We start from the raw sequence: 22,201 nt of genomic DNA on the forward strand, positions 1-22,201 counted from the left end.
GAATATGTATGTATTTTTGTATGTATTACTATGTTGTAATATGCTTACATTGGTTTATGTATTTATGTGTGTACTAGCTTTGCCCGCGGCTTCTCTCGCGTTAATTTATCCCCTTAGGGGTGGAATTTATCAAAATTCTTTCTTAGGAGATGCCTACGTCATAGTAGCTTTATGCATGCAAAGTCTCAGCCCGATTGGTTTAAAATTGACAAAGTTTCATACAAACTTTCATCCCCTATTGTATCCCCTTGGGGGTAGAATTAATCAAAATCCTTTCTTAGCGAATGCCTACGCCATAACATATACCTGCATGCCAAATTTCAGCCGGATCCGTCTAGTGGTTTAGGCTGTGCGTTGATAGATCACTATGTCAGTCACCTTTGAGTTATATATATTTAGAAGATGGTATATTTTTGTATCTATATATTTAAGTATATATGTACATACATATATGACTCAAAATCACCAAGGTGGAGAATTAGCTTTATATATAAATTTGGTGTTTTTAAACAAATTGATATTGTAAATATTACTTAACTATGTTCACATTAACTGTACCTAATATTTTTTACTGAAAAAGTAAAGCACATTTATTAATATTTAAAGAAATAACTTCAAAAATCATACGCGTCCCAAGTACCAATCTTCAAAAACTAACGTTGAAAATATTAATAAAATAAAATAAGTTTTAAATGTTTTTCTTACTCAATGGCCTACAATTTTATCATAAATCAATTAATTATTGTTATTACTAAAGAAAGAAACGAAATTAAAGAAAATCAAGTCAATATATTGTGTAGTGTAAGCATCATTTCAGTGAACGCAATTTTGATTCTCAATAAAAATTTTGTTTTTTATCGCAATAGTTTTCTATGGTACAGTGATGTGAACGATGTAAACAAACGGTTGTCGTCTTTCGTTTTTGCCAAAACAATTGAAAATAAGAGGTAAAAGCATCTTTCAATTCAATATTTATAGATATCAATACGTCATCATACCGGGAATGCGTTTCTAAACTTGGGAAATTGAAATATGAGTTTTGTAGTACTTTATAGCAAATAGTAATCTCAAATATTTTACAATAATAAAACCAAACATGATGTCAAAGATTACTGCGATCTAAAAAAGGCACGCTTATTTAATTCGGGAACGGTCATTTCGGGACCGTTTCCGAAGTTGACAGGGTTCTATGATGATGACGTTCCCGAAATGACTTTTTAAATAAACGCACCCTGTTATTATTACTAACGGTTAATCAATTCAGTGTATGTTGTGCTAACATATTGTTTAATATATGTTTAATGTTATTTAGCAATATGGAGTCTCATATGGCTGAAAAAAATAAAGAAACGTCCGAAATAGCAAGTTAATAAGAATAGTTCGGTTTACTTGCGACAATGGGAGAATCCAATGCCAGGAAAAAAAATTTTTAGATAAGATGATGGTGAAAGAGAGAGAAATAAAAAGGGCTAAGGATAGAGCCTATTTTTAGAAAAAAAAGCTGTAGAGAAAGTTAAAAACATTGATGAAATCAATGAGAGAGTGAAGCAAAATAAAAAATTGGGAAAGGAATACTTTGCCAGATTCGAATGATGAATTAAATGCAGAACGGTTTTAGGGAGAAAAACAACGGAAAGAAAAATTGTTCGGAAGGATAGAGCCAAATCATAAAATAAAACAACAAGAGAAAACAATTCCTAACATAAAATGTAAATATAAAACTTTAAAGAAAAGACTAAGAAGAAAAGAAAAAAAAAGAACAGGAAATAGTTCAGGTACCAACAACGACTCCTAACAGCAAAGTTGACGCATTGATTTAAAATGTCATAGAACCACCTAAAGTGCGCAAAAATCTCTTATTCAACGAAGTACTGACAGCGCAATTAAAAGAAAAGGCCTGTATTTTATGAAAAAATTCCAAAGAGAGGGAAGTCTTCCAAAAATGTGTTAGCGATAGCAAAGAAATATAAACTGATTCGTATGGCTAAGACTTTTATGCCAAAGAAAGAACCAGTACATTGATTCTGAAGACCGATATCAAAATTCGTGTATATAATGACTAAAAAATAATAAGTATAATGTTTAGATGGTTTGATTTATTTACATTGGAATAAAAGATTATTGCCATTGTAATAAAAGTTTAATATGATTATTAAAACTTTCTAATCAGCTGTGTACAGGTTATTAAAAGACTGTAAAGTGTTTTAAGTTACGGTTTTTGATAATTAGGAACCTTATGCAAAAATGAATAAATAAGTACGATGTTCCAAAAACATTGCTCATGATTTTTAACCCTAAATTGTATCTATATCGTCATTTAAGGACGTCACACGCATCATTCCGTGAATACCTCATCCCTTCCGGGAACATCACCAAACTCGCAGATAATACATGATTATTTTAGATATTTTAAAAAAAGCTCTAATAATATTAAAATATGACGAACTTCTCATACCTAGAGCATGTTAATTAATATACAAGACACATCTATTTCTCATATTTAGATAATTTAGACTAAAAAATAGTCATAATATCACCCATTTGCACAATATTTTGCTTTCTAACGTCTTTATTGGCAATTTCATTAGATTTCTTTAATTTCTATGTATAGGTAATATCCGCTATTGAATAAGGAAAAAAATAAATAATGTTATATTTTAATATTATTATAAACCTTACAAAAACGTTCCCGTAATGATTTTTTTCAGCGATAGGTCTCTTTAAAAATAAAATTACAAGAGTTGTAATCAATTCCATGCTCTGCCAACGTAAATATTGTTTAAACATAAGTTTATGGATCATTTAGGCTGATCATCAAAGTAATAGCTGCTAGGTAAATTCATCATAAAACAGAACTTGGAATTTGCTACCTTGGTGATTTTGAGCCATATATATATGTTTATTTATGTATATTCTATAAAATTATTATAATATTATTTGCACCGCCAACAACTTATCTACGCACAACTCATGGTTGCCTGGTAGAAAATGTCCATTAGGTGTTAAGTCCGCCATATGTACTCTTTACTTACGTATGACGTGCATGAAAGTTATTTAAATAAAATAAATAAATAAATATATAGAACATAAATAAAAGCATACAAAACGAAGGTAACTCGACTTGACAGGTGAAAGTTTGCAAGTTCGATATTAAAAAAGTTGTCTAATTATATTAAAAAACTCTTCTTTAATTAAAACGCTGAGGAAATAAGAAAATACTGTTTGTTGGTATGCGTCTACGTGAAGAAAAAGACACTGTTATTATTTCTTTAATTTGGATATATTGTGAAAAAAAGGAAAAAAAAATAATAGGATAAAGATAGGATGATCTACCATAAATACTAATATTATTAATCTGAATGTTTGTCTATCTGTCCGTCTGTTTATCATGTTTTCAAGACGCAAATTTAGATTTTGATACAAGGACGTCATTCTATAACTATATTTTATCTCAAAAAATAATCTGGAGGAGGATAAAATATGGGATGAAAGTTTGTGCAGCTTTCATCTCCTTTGTGCACATCTTTTCATAACTTAACGGCTATATACGTATATTTATTTTAAAAAAGGCAGACGAAATAGCGGATAACAGTTAGAATTATATCAGGAGACGGGTCTATACCTCTATTCTCATAAAAAAATGACTAAAAGCATCTATATGAAAACTTATTTCAAAAATAATACTTCAATAAAACTCTAGAACGCCTAGATCGATTTGGCTAATTTACATTTTGAAACATTTGTGGAAGTGGCCTTCCAAGGAAGGAACGTTTAAGTGGTGAGAAAATATGAAGAAATAGGTAAGCATGGAAAATAATAAGAACAACAATTTTATTTTCCCCTGCAAACTGTTCATACCTGTCAAAAAGAGTCCTTTCAGAAATTTATTGAGTAACTAGACTTCGAAAAGCCTAAACAATATTATTTAGTTCTGAGGCCTAACGGAGTTCATAGTGTCAGATAGTTCTACATAAAAAATATTAAACCAATCAAAACCGCAGAAATTTATTGCGTAACTACACTTCAAAACACCATTGCAATATTATTTAATTCTGAGGCGAAACAGAGTTCGCGGGGTCAGATAGTCTTAGATAAACAAACAATTATATCACAGCAAACGAAGTCGTGATCACGTCCACCAGACGGGCCAATCACGTCTATATCACTTAGCGAAAAGAAAACAGATTGAGGAGTTCAAGCAAATGTTATAACGTCACAAAAACGGACGATCCGTCATCACGGGGAAACGATGTCTATAAAAAAGTCGTATCGGGATCATCCTATTTAGCTGGCTTGTAACTCTCCAGTTTTACGACCTTCCTCTATTCATTCTATTCCTATATATATTGTTATTAACAATCTACTTTCTATTTTACAATCTATGGTGTCATCTCCTGTTGATGATTAGGGAAATACATAGAAATTTTTATTCGTATATATCTTACTAACTTGCTTATATTGTTGCTTGTGTAAGATAACTAATTATGATGCCGACTTAGGCTTTGAAGCCGGCTACCGCAAGGGAAACCCCAAGTAGCGCCCGTGACTTGTGACACGGGTGTAGGTTTAAAAGGCCCTTTTAGAATGCATTAACACTCACCTTCACTACTTGCAGCTTCCCCCCAGGCCCAACTAAGTCCGGGATAAACCCGTCTCCAATATAATCCATTTTAGTACACAACCGGTACATTCTGTGCCTGTCGACTGCATGCCGTGGCTTGTTCAACGAAAGAGAATTATTCAACTACCGACCTCCGTCTTTATAGACCAAAGAGTATAGAGAGCTTTATTCTTCCAAATTTGAATTTAAATGGATGTGATTGTGATTGTGATTGTGAAATTTTTTTGTTCTTTATGGTAGCATATGCTGCTGGTCACTCTATTCTTTCAAATTTGAATTATAATGACTGTGTATTATTATAAACATGTTCCACTATTATTTGAAAAAAAATACGAGCTGAGTTTCTTGACAGTTCTTCTCATCTCGATACAATTCTGATCTGACGGTAGATTTAACATATCACAAGAGTTTGTAATAGACCTACATGAATAAAGATATTTTGAATTCATCCATACTAGGTTGGATACATGGATGGTTTGTTACACTTTCACGCGAAAACTACTGAACGGATTTTGATATAACTTTACAGAAATATAGCTTATATATCAGAGTAATATATAAGCTATAAGCTATAATTTAAAAAGATATTATGTAAATTGGGCGAAATATAATGATAAATTAACATTACTATATCTTGTTGTTGTTTTACGGCAATTTCGCACTGACCAATATTATAGCGTTTTAAACATTCAAATTTCCCGCTATATTTTAGCATTTTGTCAAAATTAATATCGTGCTGAAATGGAAATTTTAATATAAAATATTGATAGGACTTAATTAATAAAATAATTCTACTTATTTTAATAAATATTTGAATCTTTTATCCTGACCCTTTTGTGCTGACTTAGAAAAACTTATTGACTTTATAACAGTATGGATATTTACATATATATATATATATATATATATTAGGTATGGATTACGTAATAGCTTATCTTATAAATATTTCGATTCCGACGATTCTTAGCAACCAACACAACTTACGTCTATAAAAAATTTACGCCATCTATGTTAGTTTTTCTCTGAAACAAAACGCAATTGTACTCTTTGCCGTTTTGTAAATATTCATGCGTTGTCTACTAAATACATACGGTTTTATACGTCTGCTGCATGCAACAGGATTGCTGCGAAAAAAATATAGTTTTAACTCAATTATACTGTGAATAAACATGAGTTTGGGAGTAACGATTTTATTTTTGTAAGTCAACATACTGACAGTAGTGAATTGTATAAAAATAAAGTTTCATGGACTGAAAATTTATATTATAAAGTTGGTATATTATACAGTTAAACGCTATAATATAAATTTTCGGTATTGGAGTAATACGAAAAATACAGTTTAAAGGAGATCAACGATGAGACGAGCAAAACAAAAAGCACTGGTGTAGTCGCAAATCTTTTACTGACACTGCCATACATAAAACAATATATATAGTTTTCAACATACAGCTTGCATTTTCTGTTCACCTGGTACCTGGATTTGTGGGTCGCTTAAAGTGATTAATAAATGTTTTATTTATGTATGTTTTAAAGCTGGTGGCGCCATCTACACGCATAATGGCACAAACGAGATGCTAAATGCCAACATATAAAACAATACTAGTGTCGCCAGCGACTTTATACATCTAAATATATATATCTAATCTAAATATATATAACTCAAAGGTGACTAACATAGTGATCTATCAACGCACAGCTCAAACCACTAGACAGATAGGGCTGAAATTTGGCATGCAGGTAGATGTTATGACGTAGGCATCCGCTAAGAAAGGATCTTAATTAATTCTACCCCCAAGGGATAAAATAGGGGATGAAAGTTTGTATGAAACTTTGTCAATTTTAAACCGATCGGGCTGAGACTTTGTATGCATAAAGCTACTATGACGTAGGCATCCTCTAAGAATGGATTTTGATAAATTCGACCCCTAAGGGGATAAATTAACGCGAGCGAAGCCGCGGGCAATAGCTAGTATATATATATATATATAATACCACAGGGGCCAAACGAACATAAGACTCACCTTATGGTAAGTGATTACCACCGCCCATGAGCACCTGCAACACCAGGGGATCTGGAAGTGCGTTGTTGACTTCTTAAAAAGGAATAAGCTCTTTCCTTGAAGATTTCAATATTGCTGGAGGGCGAGATTCTACAATGTGGTTTTGCGTGGCAAAAAGTTTCTAGCAAACCACACTTTGGGGGATTGAAATTCTTATGATATAATTTATAAAAGCCCCAAAAATATTTATTGGCTTTTTCCAATCTTTAGAATAATCTAGAAAACACAATCATGTTATCCTTGAGAAATGAATCGAGACGAAAATATGTTTTATCACAAGAAGTCTGTTTGCGCTGCAATATCATTTCAACAACTCGCCAAGCGTGATATGAGTTTTTATTCCCATGTGATTCCATCCTTTTGTATATAGTACGATGAGATGAAATTTTTAATATAGCAACTATAATCTACTCAAATAAATAAAATAAAATTGTCTGTTTGTATATAAATAAAAATAATAATTTCCAGATAATTACCTCATGAATTGCTATTCGCAAGGACGTCGATGTCACGACTTGCCTCATAATTTTACTGTCATTTCTCACCTATCAATCCGAAACACAGCTTACAGAGCTATGTGTCACGCAGACGATTTTTAACAAACTCTAAACCTAAGCCCATATTGCTGTACTTAATCGTAATATATACAAATACACAAAAAAAAAGTCTGTTTGTAATTTCAAATTAACAGCTTTTCACTAAATTCATATGACAATATACGGAACTTACATCAAAAATTAATTAAAAAATGTACTTTTGCTATTCTCTAAAATGGCTGGATCGATTTTGACGGGACTTATACTCGCAGATAGCTAATTTTATAATGAGTAATTCAGGCTACTTTTCAGGTCTCACATGACAACGTGATATCGGTAGTGCTGTTCATGTATATAGACGACGGTTACCACTTACCATCGGATGGACCACCAGCCTGTTTACCATTACGAATATTAACATAAAAAAAAATACAACATCATTAGAAAATTGTTTAGAGAAATAAACTTAAATTAAATAAATCAAACGTAGTAAGATCACGGGCAGAAATAATATTATACTGAGATACTGACCCGAGACCCCCGGGGTACTCAAACCTTGAAAGCAATGAAAATGCTGACCAACTGACAAACAAAATAATAACTAAACCACTGAATCACTTGCTAAATACCAGCATTAGTACATTTCAAAGGCCTTATACGTATCCTATTAATATTATAAACGCTAAAGTTTGTGAGTATGGCTGAATGTTTGTTAATCTTTCAAAAACTACTGAACGCATTGCGATGGAACCTTAAAGTATTATACCTTATACATCAGAATAACATATAGGCTATAAATTTGATGCGGATAAAACTATTGGTATAGCTAGTATATTTATAAATGAACTTCTTTCACAGGGACATGCATGTAGCCGTATGTGGAGGGAAGCCAGGCCTCTGCGATGCAATGCGACCAGCCAGCGGTTCAGATTTACTGCGGTATCTTAGAAAAGTAAATTTCACCGGTACGTACCTACTTAATGCGGTAAATTAGCATAATAATAGAATCCCGGTTAGAATAAATCACACAATTGTTTGCTGGATTTCTTTAAAACAGACAGAAGACAATCTCATGAATAGAACAGATTAGAATTTATATTGAGTATTAAAACAAATGAAAGGAAACATGAAATAAACGTCTACTTTGACCACCTAGGTAATATTGCTTAGGATACCGTTTTACCTTGTGTTCGATTCCAGGATAATAGAAATGTTCATGTTGGTGATTACATAATGAATGTATACGTTAATGTAATTAGAAATACTAAAAATATTTCTCACGCGAAATCCCTAATATATTTAGTGCAAAAAGAACTAAACATTTGAATGTAGATCATGTTAAATTAATCAGAAATTTGTTATTACAATTTCATTTAAAATATGACGATTTTACATAATAAAAGTACTGACCATCTGAATACACATAAATACGAACGTTAATAAATGTACTATGCTACTAATAATGATGTGCTTCTTATATTACCATTATTGCCATAAGAAAATCTTGGATCTTTAGAAATCGTTACATATATTTACTATCATACTCGTATGTCACGAATACAGATCTGGTACAGCAAAGTCTAGCACTTTGCTGTGCCAGACCTGTATTCGTATACAAATTTAGCAAAGACAGGTATCATTCTCGACTCTCCTCTGCTTAATGGAAGTAACTTAGGAGGACCAGTTGATATTACTGCATTCACCATCCAGCTTTATCCTGTCCGCATAAAAATTTAATTTGAACTCGCGACTGCGAACCGGACCTGTAAAATAAAACTAAAATATTAATAAAAATAAAAAGTAGCATACCTTTTACTATATATAATATAAATTGATTTATGGTAAAATATATGTTTGTTTTACTATTTATACCTACTTATGTATATTCGTATTTATGTATATTACTTTTGTATGAGATTATACAATATCGGCTTCAAGTGGTCTTCGAGTGGTTTATTCATATATATTTGTATCTATTTATGTTTATGTATATATTTATCTATATTACTTTTGTATTAGACTTATTACTTAGATTATACAATTTGTTATTTGAATTTTATTTAGTATCTAGCATTTGTAATTTTTTTTCTGAACCAGTTATTACCCACTCAGTACCACATATCCTCTCACACCTCTTCCACCACATACCTCTTGTAGGGACAAGTCCACCTTTCCACACTTTATTCCTAAATTATTATATAATATCTTTGTATTATCTGTGCAATAAAGAATATAATAAAAATAAGACAGGAATAGACTATTAAATATACCTACTTGAATTTTTGTTTAAGGTCTCAGTGGGGATGGGTTCCAATTTGATCAAAATGGAGACGGTCCAGCCAGATATAACATCTTGCACTTCAAGCAAATATCGCAGGGCGTCTACCGATGGGTGAACGTTGGACAGTATCTTGATGGAAAATTATTATTAGATCTCGATGGTAAGCATTATTATAAATAAGAGTGTTAAGATTGATATGTATATCACTTATTTCATTACTTAATGGATTTATATTATTTTGTTTAATTCCACTACCATTAGCATGTGTGAGACCACAAATATTTAGTCCGGAAATCTGACCACCGCTACTGGAAGTGTTATATCCTTCTCTATTAGTGATCAAATTACGACCGATATTGGATCTACACCTATATTGCGACACGTGTTTCGCCTATAAACGGCAGTGAATAGAGTTCGGATATAGTTTGGAAGTCTAGTGTTGACACTGTTTGGAGACTAAACTACGAGTCTGCGGTGATTAAGTTGAACTACTGCTGAATATTTGTGATCTAACACATGCTATGTTCAATTCCTCGCACGGTACAAATATACATGAGTATGATTGTTTATAACCTTACCTTACTTAAGATAGAACTGTTTTGAAATTTAGTATAAATTTAGAAACAAAAGTATTTACTATATGACATTTTCTCTCCCCGTCCTATTAAAAAAGGGATCGAAATTACGACGATCTAATCTGTGGTCGAATGGTGCCTTCAAACTAAAATCGTTTTTGTCAGGCAGGAGTAGGCCTTCAGCCGTTTCATAAGCCCTTCCGCGGGTTTAAAGTGCCATCTGCACTCGCCACTTATCGGTTGGTAAAACTGTAAAGGCTAGTTGCGGCCAACAGCATTAGAATAATTCGAAATATATATATATATGATATTTTAGCCACGTGAATTCTTTATCAATATTTACGTAGATAGATAAAAAACTTAATTTTTTCCAAGTTTACTATAATAACAATCATTGTCCTGCAAATCTCTTAACGGAGATTGTCTGCAGGTACAATATTATTAATCCTTCAGTTTCTACCTAAAAGGCTTTAATATTCAATAACAAAGACAATTATATTATCTATTGCCTTACAGATATCCAATTTAAATGGGGGGAGCCTCGCCCGCCGGAGTCCGTCTGCAGTGCCGAGTGCGAGCTGGGACAGGCGAAACAATACGTTGAGGGAGAAAGTTGTTGTTGGCATTGTTTCAACTGTACCCAATACGAGGTCTGATTATTTATATCTATCCATATTATATAAAGTCTATAGCTATTACGGACATATACCAACCATCACATCATATGTATTTTAGAATCATGCTACCAGGAACATCGTCCGCGTGGAACTTTTCTAGAATAGAATAGAAATAGAATAGAATAGAATAGAAAATCATTTATTCAAATAAACTTACATTGAAGCACTTTTGAATAGTCATTACATTTTTTAATCTACCGCTCGTTCGGAAAGCTGTCTCATCACAAGAAGAACGAGCAAGAAACTTGCGTGTTGCTCTTTAAAATAATTTTATTATTACTTTACATTTTTAAGTTTAAGTGTGTGAATACAAACCACCAATTAGCACTAAATCTATTAAATACTCAAATAGAAAAAAAATCTAAAATAAAGGTACCTTATAACATAAGAGTTATTTGGGAGTGAAGGCCCGTCAAAATTGGTGCACCCATTTCAGTCATTAGGAAGAATAAGCAGAGAGACAGATAGACATTTTTTTTATTTAATATGACGAAATTAGTACTGTACTATGTATTTGGAAATATAAGTTACTAGCTATGATCCGTGACTTCGTCCGCGTGGATTGAAACTTTTATTTTAAACATATTAAATAAAATTTTCAGAGAACGAGAATAACAAACTGACATACAGACAGATTTTTTTATATTAATGTATTATGTAAGTACCGTGTATACTTTCATATGAATTTAGTGGAAAGCTGGTAATTTGAAATTGCAAACAGACACTTCAATTTGTAGAGACTTAATTTCACCTAGCGTATCGAGTTCCCGACTATAGTTTATGTTTACTTTGTTAGTAGCAGTTTAGAAGTTAGATGCTATCGTAGTCGTCGATCTCTTATTGTATTAATTTACTAATAAAAGAAATAATAGAATAGCTGAGAGGGTGGACTCACTATCCCTCTGAGTTTTAGAACGTTTTGTCTCGTTCATTACTTAGTAAAGCAGCAATTGTATTAATTTTTATTTGAGACAAATAAAGATGATTATTACTGCGTATACTGGGACTGCATACTGTAATACTAGTTTCCATTGCTAAGAATCTGTAGAATGCGTTTTATTAACCATATTATCTACTTCATAGATCCGGTCACCATTAGTTGAGACAGCATGCATGGTGTGCCCTCGGGGTACTCTACCAGACCCCACCAGGACTCACTGCAGACCCATCCCCGAAGCGTACCTACGACCAGACTCTGCCTGGGCTATCGGCGCTATGTCGTTCTCTTCTGTTGGCATATTACTTACAGCGTAAGTTCTTTTCATTTCTTTCGTTTCAACGTCTATTTCTATGTAAAAAGATGTAATAATCAATTTTGTGTTCGTTCTACTTTGAACTTTTAAGTTAGGGAACTTAGCTATAACTTCACCAAATGAAAAGGGGGCTAATACAGATGGCACTCCAAAACCGCGGAAGGATTTATGGCGCGGCTGAAGGCCAACTCCTACATGACGGATACAAGTTTAGTCTCAAGTCAACGCTAAGGGTTTGAACCACGACTAGTCGTCTTAATTTCGATCCCCGTTGAAATTGCATGCTAGATCCATCAAAAGTGAACTCTCTCTTATAATATTTGGATTATTTACCAATGTAGGAACATAAAAAATAGTTTAATTAATAATAATAAAACGCTCTTAAAATAATGTAATCGCTACGCATTTTTTAAGAATGTCATCCTTTTCTCCAGATTTGTCTGTGGTGTTTGGATGCGACATAGCTCCACTCCCGTGGTCCGTGCGAGTGGCAGGGAGCTATCTTACGTGCTGCTCGCCGGTATCCTCATGTGCTACCTGGTGACCTTCGCCCTAGTCTTCAGGCCTACCGATATACTCTGCTCAATACAAAGGTAAGACTGATTTATTAAGATGTTTCATAATTTAAGAAGCACGCTCTTGTCGGTGGTGCTTTTGCCACATTCCATTATCTCCCATCGTGCTCTTTAAATGTTGAAAATGGGAAATGAAATGAAAATTCTCATTTGTTCTCCTCACGGAATACAAAGAAGCATTTATATATACTACTAGCTTACCCCGCGAGCTCCGTTCAATCTCAAAATTAAATATGTCAAAGGTTTTTTGAAGTTTAGTTACGCAAATTCTGAATGGACCCTGTTTGACAGGTATCAGCAGTTTGTATGGGAAAATAAAAGTGTTTTTACTATTTTACATGAAATTTCTTCATGTTTTATCACCGTTTAAACCTTCCCTGGACTTCCATGAATATATCAAGACTAAAATTAATCAAATCGCTTCAGCCGTTCTCGAGTTTTAGTAAGACTAACGAACAGTAAATAATTTATATATATATATAGATTAATAGATTAATATATAGATATGTACAAACATATAACATTGACAAACTAAAAAGGGAAAGGCGGGCTTATCGCTGAAGTGCAATTTCTTCCAGACAACCTTAGGATGTTAATACGACACGACTCTAATTTTGTCTAAAATTTGCTAGATGTAACTGAGCCTTGGTTCTCCTCTCCCCGTCTCTTCTCTTTTATTTTTCCCTCAATAACATTTTTTATAAATTCATCATACCATATCAACTGTCCTAACATTTTTCGTTGTCTATTTTCTATAGCATTGAATATCTGCCTTTTTTTCTTTCACCCTATGTATACTTCTTTATTTCTTACGTTTATATAACAAGGAAAATCTTTCACCAAACTTATGGATCCCCTTCGCTCCTCGAAGAGGTCCAATCGTTGGAGAAATTAGGAAAACCTGTCACCAAAGTTATGGATACCGTCCGATCTTCCAAAGGATCTTGTTTGTTGGAAGAATCGAACCCGCCACCATCGGCTGTAAGGTGGTCTCTTAACCGCTAAGTAACCGAGACCGTCACTTAACGAGTTGTTATTGATTTGAAGAAGAAAATCTAAGTAACCGAGACCGTCACTTAACGAGTTATTGGCTTGAGGAAGAAAATTAACACGTAATACGTAGCTAATATGACCTTAATTGGGTCAAACGTGCCCTCGGCTGGGGTCTCCACCTGCACTAAACACTCGTTAGTATTATGTCCCTTTTTCCCTTCAAGAAATAAAGTATACCAATAGGCCTATACATGTATGTCTTATTCCTTACTAATATTATACTCGTAAATGTGCAAGTAGTGATGTTTGTTACGCTTTCACGCAAAAACTACTGAACCGATCATCATGAAATTTTGTACACATGTTCTTGGAGGTATTAGAATGAACATAGGATACTTTTTTGATTCAATGCTAGCGAAGCCGCGGGTAAAAGCTAGTGTTGTGTGTGTGTAGGTACACCAACTAGCTACCCCCGCAAACGTCGTATTACCATATAAATTAAAATAGCTATTAAAACTAAGGGGTTCATTACAGAAAGGTGAAAATTTAGGGTTATATGTATTTTAATGCCGCATTATAAAAAATAACAAAAAAAATAGACCAAAAAATAAAAAAAAATGTTATTACGGTGAACAAGTATTTTGAACTTGCAATATCAAAACGCATTAGCCTATTGACGGCCTCGGTGGTCTAGCGGTTTAGCACACCGCTTTACTATCCGATGGTCGTGGGTTCGATTCCTCGCACGGCACAAACATTTGTATTCATGAGTATGATTGTTTGTATCGGTCTGGGTGTTTGGTTATATGTATATATATTTACAAAAAATAAATATTTATGAATAACTAAATATATAAACTAAGATACCCATATGTATATTACTAAATGTAAGAACTTACTATAAAAGTAACCGTTCGAAGAACTATGAAACATAAAAGAGTAAAAGGTGTCGGGAACGCTGAAAGCTGAAAATGTAAAATTCGAGCCTTTCAGCTGAGAAGTAGTTACCTGCAGCGTGCTCTACAAAGATTTTCACGTATTCACGCTTTTCAATGTCCATATTCACATACGTACCAACACTGCCGGGAAGCGATTTACCATCATTAATAGCCAACTTAAAAGAGAGGGATTTTATTCCCTTTGAGGTACAGAATATTTTAGTCCATTTTGAATTTTTAATATCATTGCCAATCCTCTAAGTATTTATTCATTTTTATTTCGACAGCCTCGATGGTCCATGGTTTAGCACACCGCTTTACTATCCAATGGTCGTGGGTTCGATTCCTCGCACGGTACAAACATATGTATTCATGAGTATGATTGTTTGTATCGGTCTGGGTGTTTTGTATGTATAATATGTATTTATTTACAAAAAAAAATGTATCCATGTATTTATATCAGTTGTCTAGTACCCATAACACAAGCTCTGCTTAGCTTGGGACTAGATGGCGCTGTGTGAATTGTCCAGAGATATTATTTAAAAAATATATTTTAATATTGCTACTTTTATAAATCGGAATAATTGAATATACAAATAAATAATTCGTTTTCTATATATATTACTAGCTACTCGCCCCGGCTTTTCACGGGTGTACATGTATTATATATATAAACCTTCCTCTTGAATCAGTTTATCTATTAAAAACCGCTTCAAAATCCGTTGCGTAGTTTTAAAGAATTAAGCAATATATAGGAACGGACAGACATGGAAATCGACGCTGTTTTATACTATGTAATAATTTATTTTATTTATTTCAAGCAACTAGGCCCATATGACGACCTCGGTGGTCTAGCGGTTTAGCACACCGCTTTACGTCCGATGGTCGCGGGTTCGATTCCTTGCACGGCACAAACATTCATGAATATGATTGTTAGTATCGGTCTGGGTGTTTTCTATGTATAATATGTATGTATTTACGAAAAAAAAATTATCTATGTATTTGTAACATTTATCTAGTATCCATAACACAAGTTTTAGCTAGTTTAATTTGGGTCTAGATGGCGCTGTGTGAATTGTCTTGAGATTATTATTATTATTATTATATTATAAATATATCATAGACTAACATACATATGAAATAATATTTTAAAACTAATATATTGATCTTGTCTGTGTGGTCACGGCACTGATGACAGCAACCTGCCACAGTAGCACCGGTACACCACACCCTTCGACCAGTAGTCCTCCTTCATGAAAGTGGGCAGCATGTTGGTGGGGACCCGGGCCTCTATTAACAGTCTCGATGGTCTAGCGGTTTTAGCACAACTCTTTAGTTCTGATGGACGTGGGTTCGATACCTCGCACGCATCCTTTATATTGTACCGCGACTTCGTCCCCATGTAATTTAACTTTATTTTTCTAAAATAAAAGAATTATTCTAAATAAAAGTAGCCTAAATTACTCCTTATCACATCAGCTACCTGCCAATAAAAGTCCCGTCAAAATCGGGCTAGACATTTCAGAGATTAACCGGAACAAACAAACAGATAGACAGACAGACAACACTTGTAAATAAAGTTATCCTGATATACGTACCATGTTTATATTCATATACATGTATTAAAAAACGGTTATTTCAATATTACAAACAGACACTCCAATTTTATTTATACGTACAGATAAGTGTGATTGTTTGTATCGGTCTGCGTGTTTTCAACGTATTTATTATGTATGTATTTAAATATTTTAACCAGTTATCCAGTACCTATAACATAAGCTGTGCTTAGCTTGGGGCTTAGATGCCGCTGTATGAGTTGTCCACTGTTATTCCTTAGTTATCAGATTTTGTTCCAAATAAATTGTATTGTTGGAGTTTGTATTGTTGTATTCTGGGTATAAAATACAATTTACATCCGGAATAAACTTGTCACGGCGTTGGTTCGATATTAAATTCCGGGTCACAAGGAGGTCATGGTAATCCATTCTATAACACAATTGTCGCGACGGGGGTGACCAACCATCCCGAATACAACTACATTTATTTATATATATATATTTATATTATAATTTACATTTTAACTTATGTCTTATAATTTATTTATGTACCATTTAAGTATGTCTATATATATATATATATATATATATTTATGTATGTCTATTTATACTTATAGTTAATATCATTAAAACAATATTTTAATACTTTTCGTACACGTATGTATGACTATTCTATTTAATACAACTATAACATTTATATTACGTTTTATTTGTATAATTTTTTCTATTATGTGTGTGTGTGTACAATAAAGAATAAAGAATACATTTATATTACGTTTATTTGATTTTACTATGTTTGTAAAAAAAAGAAAAAAAATTTCATTCCTGGACTGTTAAACAGTTCGCATAATTTTATATTTCATTAAACAAGAGGGACTGACTGATAATCAGCGCTGTGCAACATACGTGTAAACGTTACGCTCACAGCATCAGCTGAGTCAGCCCCTTTTGCCAAGAATACGCAGTGTGAAATACAACTGTTGCTATTTTATACGTAGTTTGAAAGGTTCTTTTTATAGTTTTGGTCAACAAACTGTGTACGAACTCAAATTTATATGTATCTTTTGTTCTGGCAATAAATAAATAAATATTAATATTATTTATTTCATCATATTGCGTGTTATTATTAAATAGTACATTTCACCCTCGAGAAAATATTTGGAAATCAGTGTTTTGCTCTCCTTAAGTTATTCTCTACTCTGAGCTATAAGTTATTTTGTACGGCTGTAGCACACATGCAGTTTTACCCATGTAGTACATTGGTTTTAAATATTCTGTATTGTATATTTATAATTAAGCCTATGTCTGTACTAAGATATAAATAAATTTTCTTATCTATCTACATATATATCTCTTATGTTGCGGTAGTCAATTTCAGTACTTAATGGATTTTTATTACTTTGTTTAATTCTGCTAACTTTAGTGTCTAATCGTTCGAGACGTAGTCTGATCGTTATCGTTATGTTTTACAGTATGGGTGTAGATTCAATAACGGTCTTTCTTACCATGTTATCATTCACACAGTCCATCGATCTCTTTTTCTGTCTTCCTTTGTCCTTATAGCTATCCACATTCATATGTAACACCTTCCTAGAATAAAAAAGAACAATATTCCTAAAATCTGCTCATTTTATTTTTTATTAGGGACTCTTGTTTTGCACTGGCAACATCGTGATAATAATAATAGTAACCCTGTACAATCCACGTAATGCCATCTACTCCCAAGCTTGTGTTATGGGTACTAGACAGCTGATACAAATACATAAATATATTTTGTTTATAAATATATACATACAAACACCCACACCAATACAAACATATTACTATGTGTATTGGTCTTTTCGGTACAAACATTTATATTCACGAGTTCATACTCATACTCTCACACTGACTCATGAATACAAATGTTTGTACCATATGAGAAATCGAACCCGCGATCATCGGAAGTAAGGCGGTCTGCTAAACTGCTAGACAACCTTCAGTTATTAAAAATATATTTTATTCCAATAATTCCGATTCTTCCATTATAATTTAATTTTAATTCGATGTTTTGGCCCGAAATATTCATCACCAGAGTTGGTCATCCTAGCCGCGACCCTCTCTCCCTGAGGGAGGTCGGTATTGTTCTCAAGACATGACGGTGTAAGCAATCAATCCATCTAAAGCTTTGTGTATAATCTACTGAACATGTTTATACTAGTGATGTGGCGAATATTCGTGTCCATATCCGTATCCGCTTATATCCGATCGAGATTTTTAAGAAAAAAATTCACGATTCACTTAATGGATAAGGGTCGTCGGTAATAATAATAATAAATCAGGGGGATTACCCAACACTCTGTAATATCAAACTCAGCATAGCCTATACTATAGGTATAGTAAATAACATAGATATACTAGCTGTCCCAACAAACGTTGTTTTGCCATATAAATTAATAACGCTATAAAAAAATAGGGGTTGAAAATAGAAGGGTGAAAATTTAGGATTGTATGTATTTTTGTATAAATAGAAACTAAAATTTTTTTCTAAAACCAAAAAAAAAAAATATTAGGGTTGGACTACCCCTAACATTTAGGGGGATGAAAAATAGATGTTGGCCGATTCTCAGACCTACTCAATACGCTCACAAAATTTCATGAGAATCGGTCAAGCCGTTTCGGAGGAGTATGAGAACGAAAAACACGAAAATTTTATATATAAGAAATAAATACATATATAAATAATTTAGATAGAAAATAGAGATACAAAAGTCGACCATTAGCGGTGTGCTTGACCGCTAGACCACCGAGGTCGTCAAGATAATAATAAATAATTTAGATAGAAAATAGAGATAAGTCACTTACTAAAGACTTTCCGATCGACCTCAGTTCAATTAAAATGGGAACTGAAATTACGACGGCCTGAACCAAGGGTCAAAACGCTCGCTGTGCCCTCAGACTAAAATCATATACAGGCAGGAGTTAGTCTTCAGCCGCTCCATAAGTCTTTCCGTTGATTTGGAGTGCTATCTGCACTCTACCCAAATCGTTTGGAAAAGCTGTAAAGGCCAGCTGACAATAGCATTGGACTAGAACAAAAATATGTATGTAAAAATATGTATAATTTATATTTAATATAACAAATAGTTTCTTATAAAATCGGAGCAAGGATATAAGAGGCCCTCCCTCTCCTTTTTCCTAAAGATTTCGTAAGAGGCGAAATAGGGAAGAAATCAAAAATAAATCCTTAGAAGAGCCGGAAATCTCTGAATATAAAGCGCCAAAGTGATAATAGTAGACTAAATCCTTCTGGATACAAGTAGAGATTCGTATCCAGGAGTTCCTTTCTTTACTGTAGCATGCGACACTGCATGTATAAATTCTAATCAAAAGTACTGTATGTGTTAATTTAGGATATGAACTATTTATGTATCAGTAACAGACTTAGTGGTCTAGTGTTTAATACACCGTTTTATTTATTTTATTTATTAAAACTTTAATACACATCATTGAAAATACATATGGCGGACTTAACACCATGCGGCATTATCTACCAGTCAACCATGGGTAGTGCAAAGAATAATTGTTGGCGGTGCAAATATAATAAATATATTAAACGATACACATAAAAATATATATGAATAAATAACTACATATATATATATATACATACATAAACCATACATACATATTTAATAATCTGACAATGAAATATCATGTACTGCCACAAATAATGGAAATAATAAAAAAAATGTATACGTAAAAAGACAAGTTTAAATAATGTTCCCGTAATTTACGCTTGAAAAAAAATCTACTCGTGACGGTTTTGATATGAAGGGGTAAGTCATTCCAAAGTTTGATTGCCTGAATGGCGAAAGAATAATGGACAAAACCAGACAAATGAGCCGGGATATGAAGTAATAATTTTCTAGTAGTGCGAAGAGAGCATTTTACCTTAGATCGTTGCTGATTCCATTCCTCTTTATTCAGGAGGACTATTTAAAGCTCTGTACGATATTGTGCATTGCTAGCAATGGTCAATATTATCTCCTCCTTCCCTTCTTTTCTACCATACAATTATGTTGCTATAAACATTTTTTTTATTCCAGATTTGGCACCGGATTTTGTTTCACTGTAGTCTACGCCGCGCTCCTAACAAAAACTAACAGGATCTCGCGCATCTTCAATGCCAGCAAGCATTCGGCGAAGCGGCCAATTTTGATATCACCAAGCTCGCAATTGGCTATCTGCGCTGCCCTAATCTCAATTCAGGTAATTGTTATTTATTTCCTGTGGCATAGAGCATAAACTAGTTTGCAGCTCACCTAACGGTAAGTGATTTCCGTCGCCCATGAGCATCCGCAACATCAAGTTTGTTGTGGGCCTTTTAAGAAGGAATAACGTTTTTCCTTGATTTACTTTTTCTAAGCTTTTTCTAAGTGTAAGTGTATCTCTCTTAAATGAAAATATAGATTACCTTCAACTTCATCTGCCTCTTTTTTTTTACATAACAGATAAGTTATATAAGTCCCAGTTATTCAATTGGTTCTCATGTCAATTTTTTGTTGTTTAATTGTCAAAAAATAACAGAGACAGACAAACAAACATACGCATTTATAATATTAGTATGGATGGGAAAAAAACCATCTGTTAAAAAGTGGTAATTGTCGCCTGTGTACAAGAGTAATGTGGGCATCACCTAATGTTTTGACGAAATTGACACATCTTGCAATAATCTTAGTTCGTCTTTAACTGTAAGGTTAAATTACTGTATTTGAGACTGCAATTAAAGAATATTTATCATAAATTCTTTTAGAGATAGGTTCACCTTTAACTGTAAGATTAGGTTATGTAAATTGTTGTATGCCCGATAGGGTGAAACTGTTGATACATAAACTATATATATTGTTATACCACCTACAAAAAAATGTACCCACACAGTTAGCAATAAAGATATATTCTATTCTATTCTATTCATAACAGGTTATGAGGTATAAGCTTATGTTACTGCAATAAAAGAATATTTATCATAATCTCTTTTAGAGATAGCTTCACCTTTAACTGTAAGCTTAAGTTCCTGTATTTCATGTGTAAAAGAATATATAACATTAAGTATTACATTCGCTTCATCTAAGCCCGTTCCAATACGCCGAAATTCCTAATTATTAAACAAATACGCGGTTCTATTTACTTAGGACTTTATTTCCATTACGTTCAGTTACAGGTAAAACTATTAACTACCATATACGCATATACTGCGCCTGTCCTATCATAATAACTTTGTTCTTCTATTGTTTCAACTTGGAGTAGAAATTAGAATTTCCGAAAGTTCACTGAGTTATTTGATGTCAAATTTACATTTCGGCATTATGCAATATGTAATTTTTTTTATGAGTAATAGGGGCTGCCTGAAAACCATCGCTGTATAGATGCACCTCATTAAGGTTGTGCTTATATCAGCAACAGCTGAGGCAGCTCCTATTGCCAACTTTCTATATTATTACTAGCTTTTGCCCGCGGATTCGCTCGCGTTAATTTATCCCCTTGAAATGGTGGAATTTATCAAAATCATTTCTTAGGGGATGGCTACGTCATAGTAGCTTTATACATGCAAAGTCTCATCGCGATCGGTTTCAAATTGACAAACTTTCATCCCCTATTTTATCCGCTTGGGTGTAGAATTAATCAAAATCCTTTCTTAGCGGATGCCTACGTCACAACATCTACTTGCATGCCAAATTTCAGCCCGATCCGTCTAGTGGTTTGGGCTGTGCATTGATCACTAGATCACTAGTCACCTTTGAGTTATATATATTTAGATTTCTTATTTTGTGTCTTGTTGTAAATTGTATTATTTGTGTTATGTTGGAAATAAATCAATTATCTATCTTATCTATCTATTTAACTTCCTATTTTGCCGCGAGACTACAGCATGGGGTTTTTCGAGAAGGGTATATTAAGATTTCTGAAGAATGATACCCCTGGTGTTTCAGGCGTCCATAGGCTATGGTAACCACTTACCATCAGATGGGCTTGATTGTCACCATCGTAGTATAAAAAAATACATTTATTTCGCAAATATTGTTTGACATTAACAGCCAGTCATTGCCAGCATGTAGATACACATACGTACAGCCACTCCAACATAGTAAAATAA

At 33.3% G+C, this 22,201-nt stretch overlaps 1 protein-coding gene across 1 annotated transcript in view; it reads left to right on the plus strand.

The window, feature by feature from the left end:
• Window positions 1–22,201, plus strand: part of LOC131841413 (metabotropic glutamate receptor 2-like) — an 84,029-nt gene that overhangs the window by 53,169 nt on the left and 8,659 nt on the right. The window contains 6 exon segments of the mRNA XM_059189730.1: window positions 8,076–8,182; window positions 9,509–9,658; window positions 10,590–10,723; window positions 11,834–12,000; window positions 12,438–12,596; window positions 20,154–20,316. Coding sequence (XP_059045713.1) covers window positions 8,076–8,182; window positions 9,509–9,658; window positions 10,590–10,723; window positions 11,834–12,000; window positions 12,438–12,596; window positions 20,154–20,316 — 880 coding nt within the window.

The sequence above is a fragment of the Achroia grisella genome, unplaced genomic scaffold (genome assembly GCF_030625045.1).
Source record: "Achroia grisella isolate CSIRO2021 unplaced genomic scaffold, CSIRO_AGI_Agris_v1 utg168, whole genome shotgun sequence".
In the NCBI taxonomy this organism is placed as follows: Eukaryota; Metazoa; Arthropoda; class Insecta; order Lepidoptera; family Pyralidae; genus Achroia; species Achroia grisella.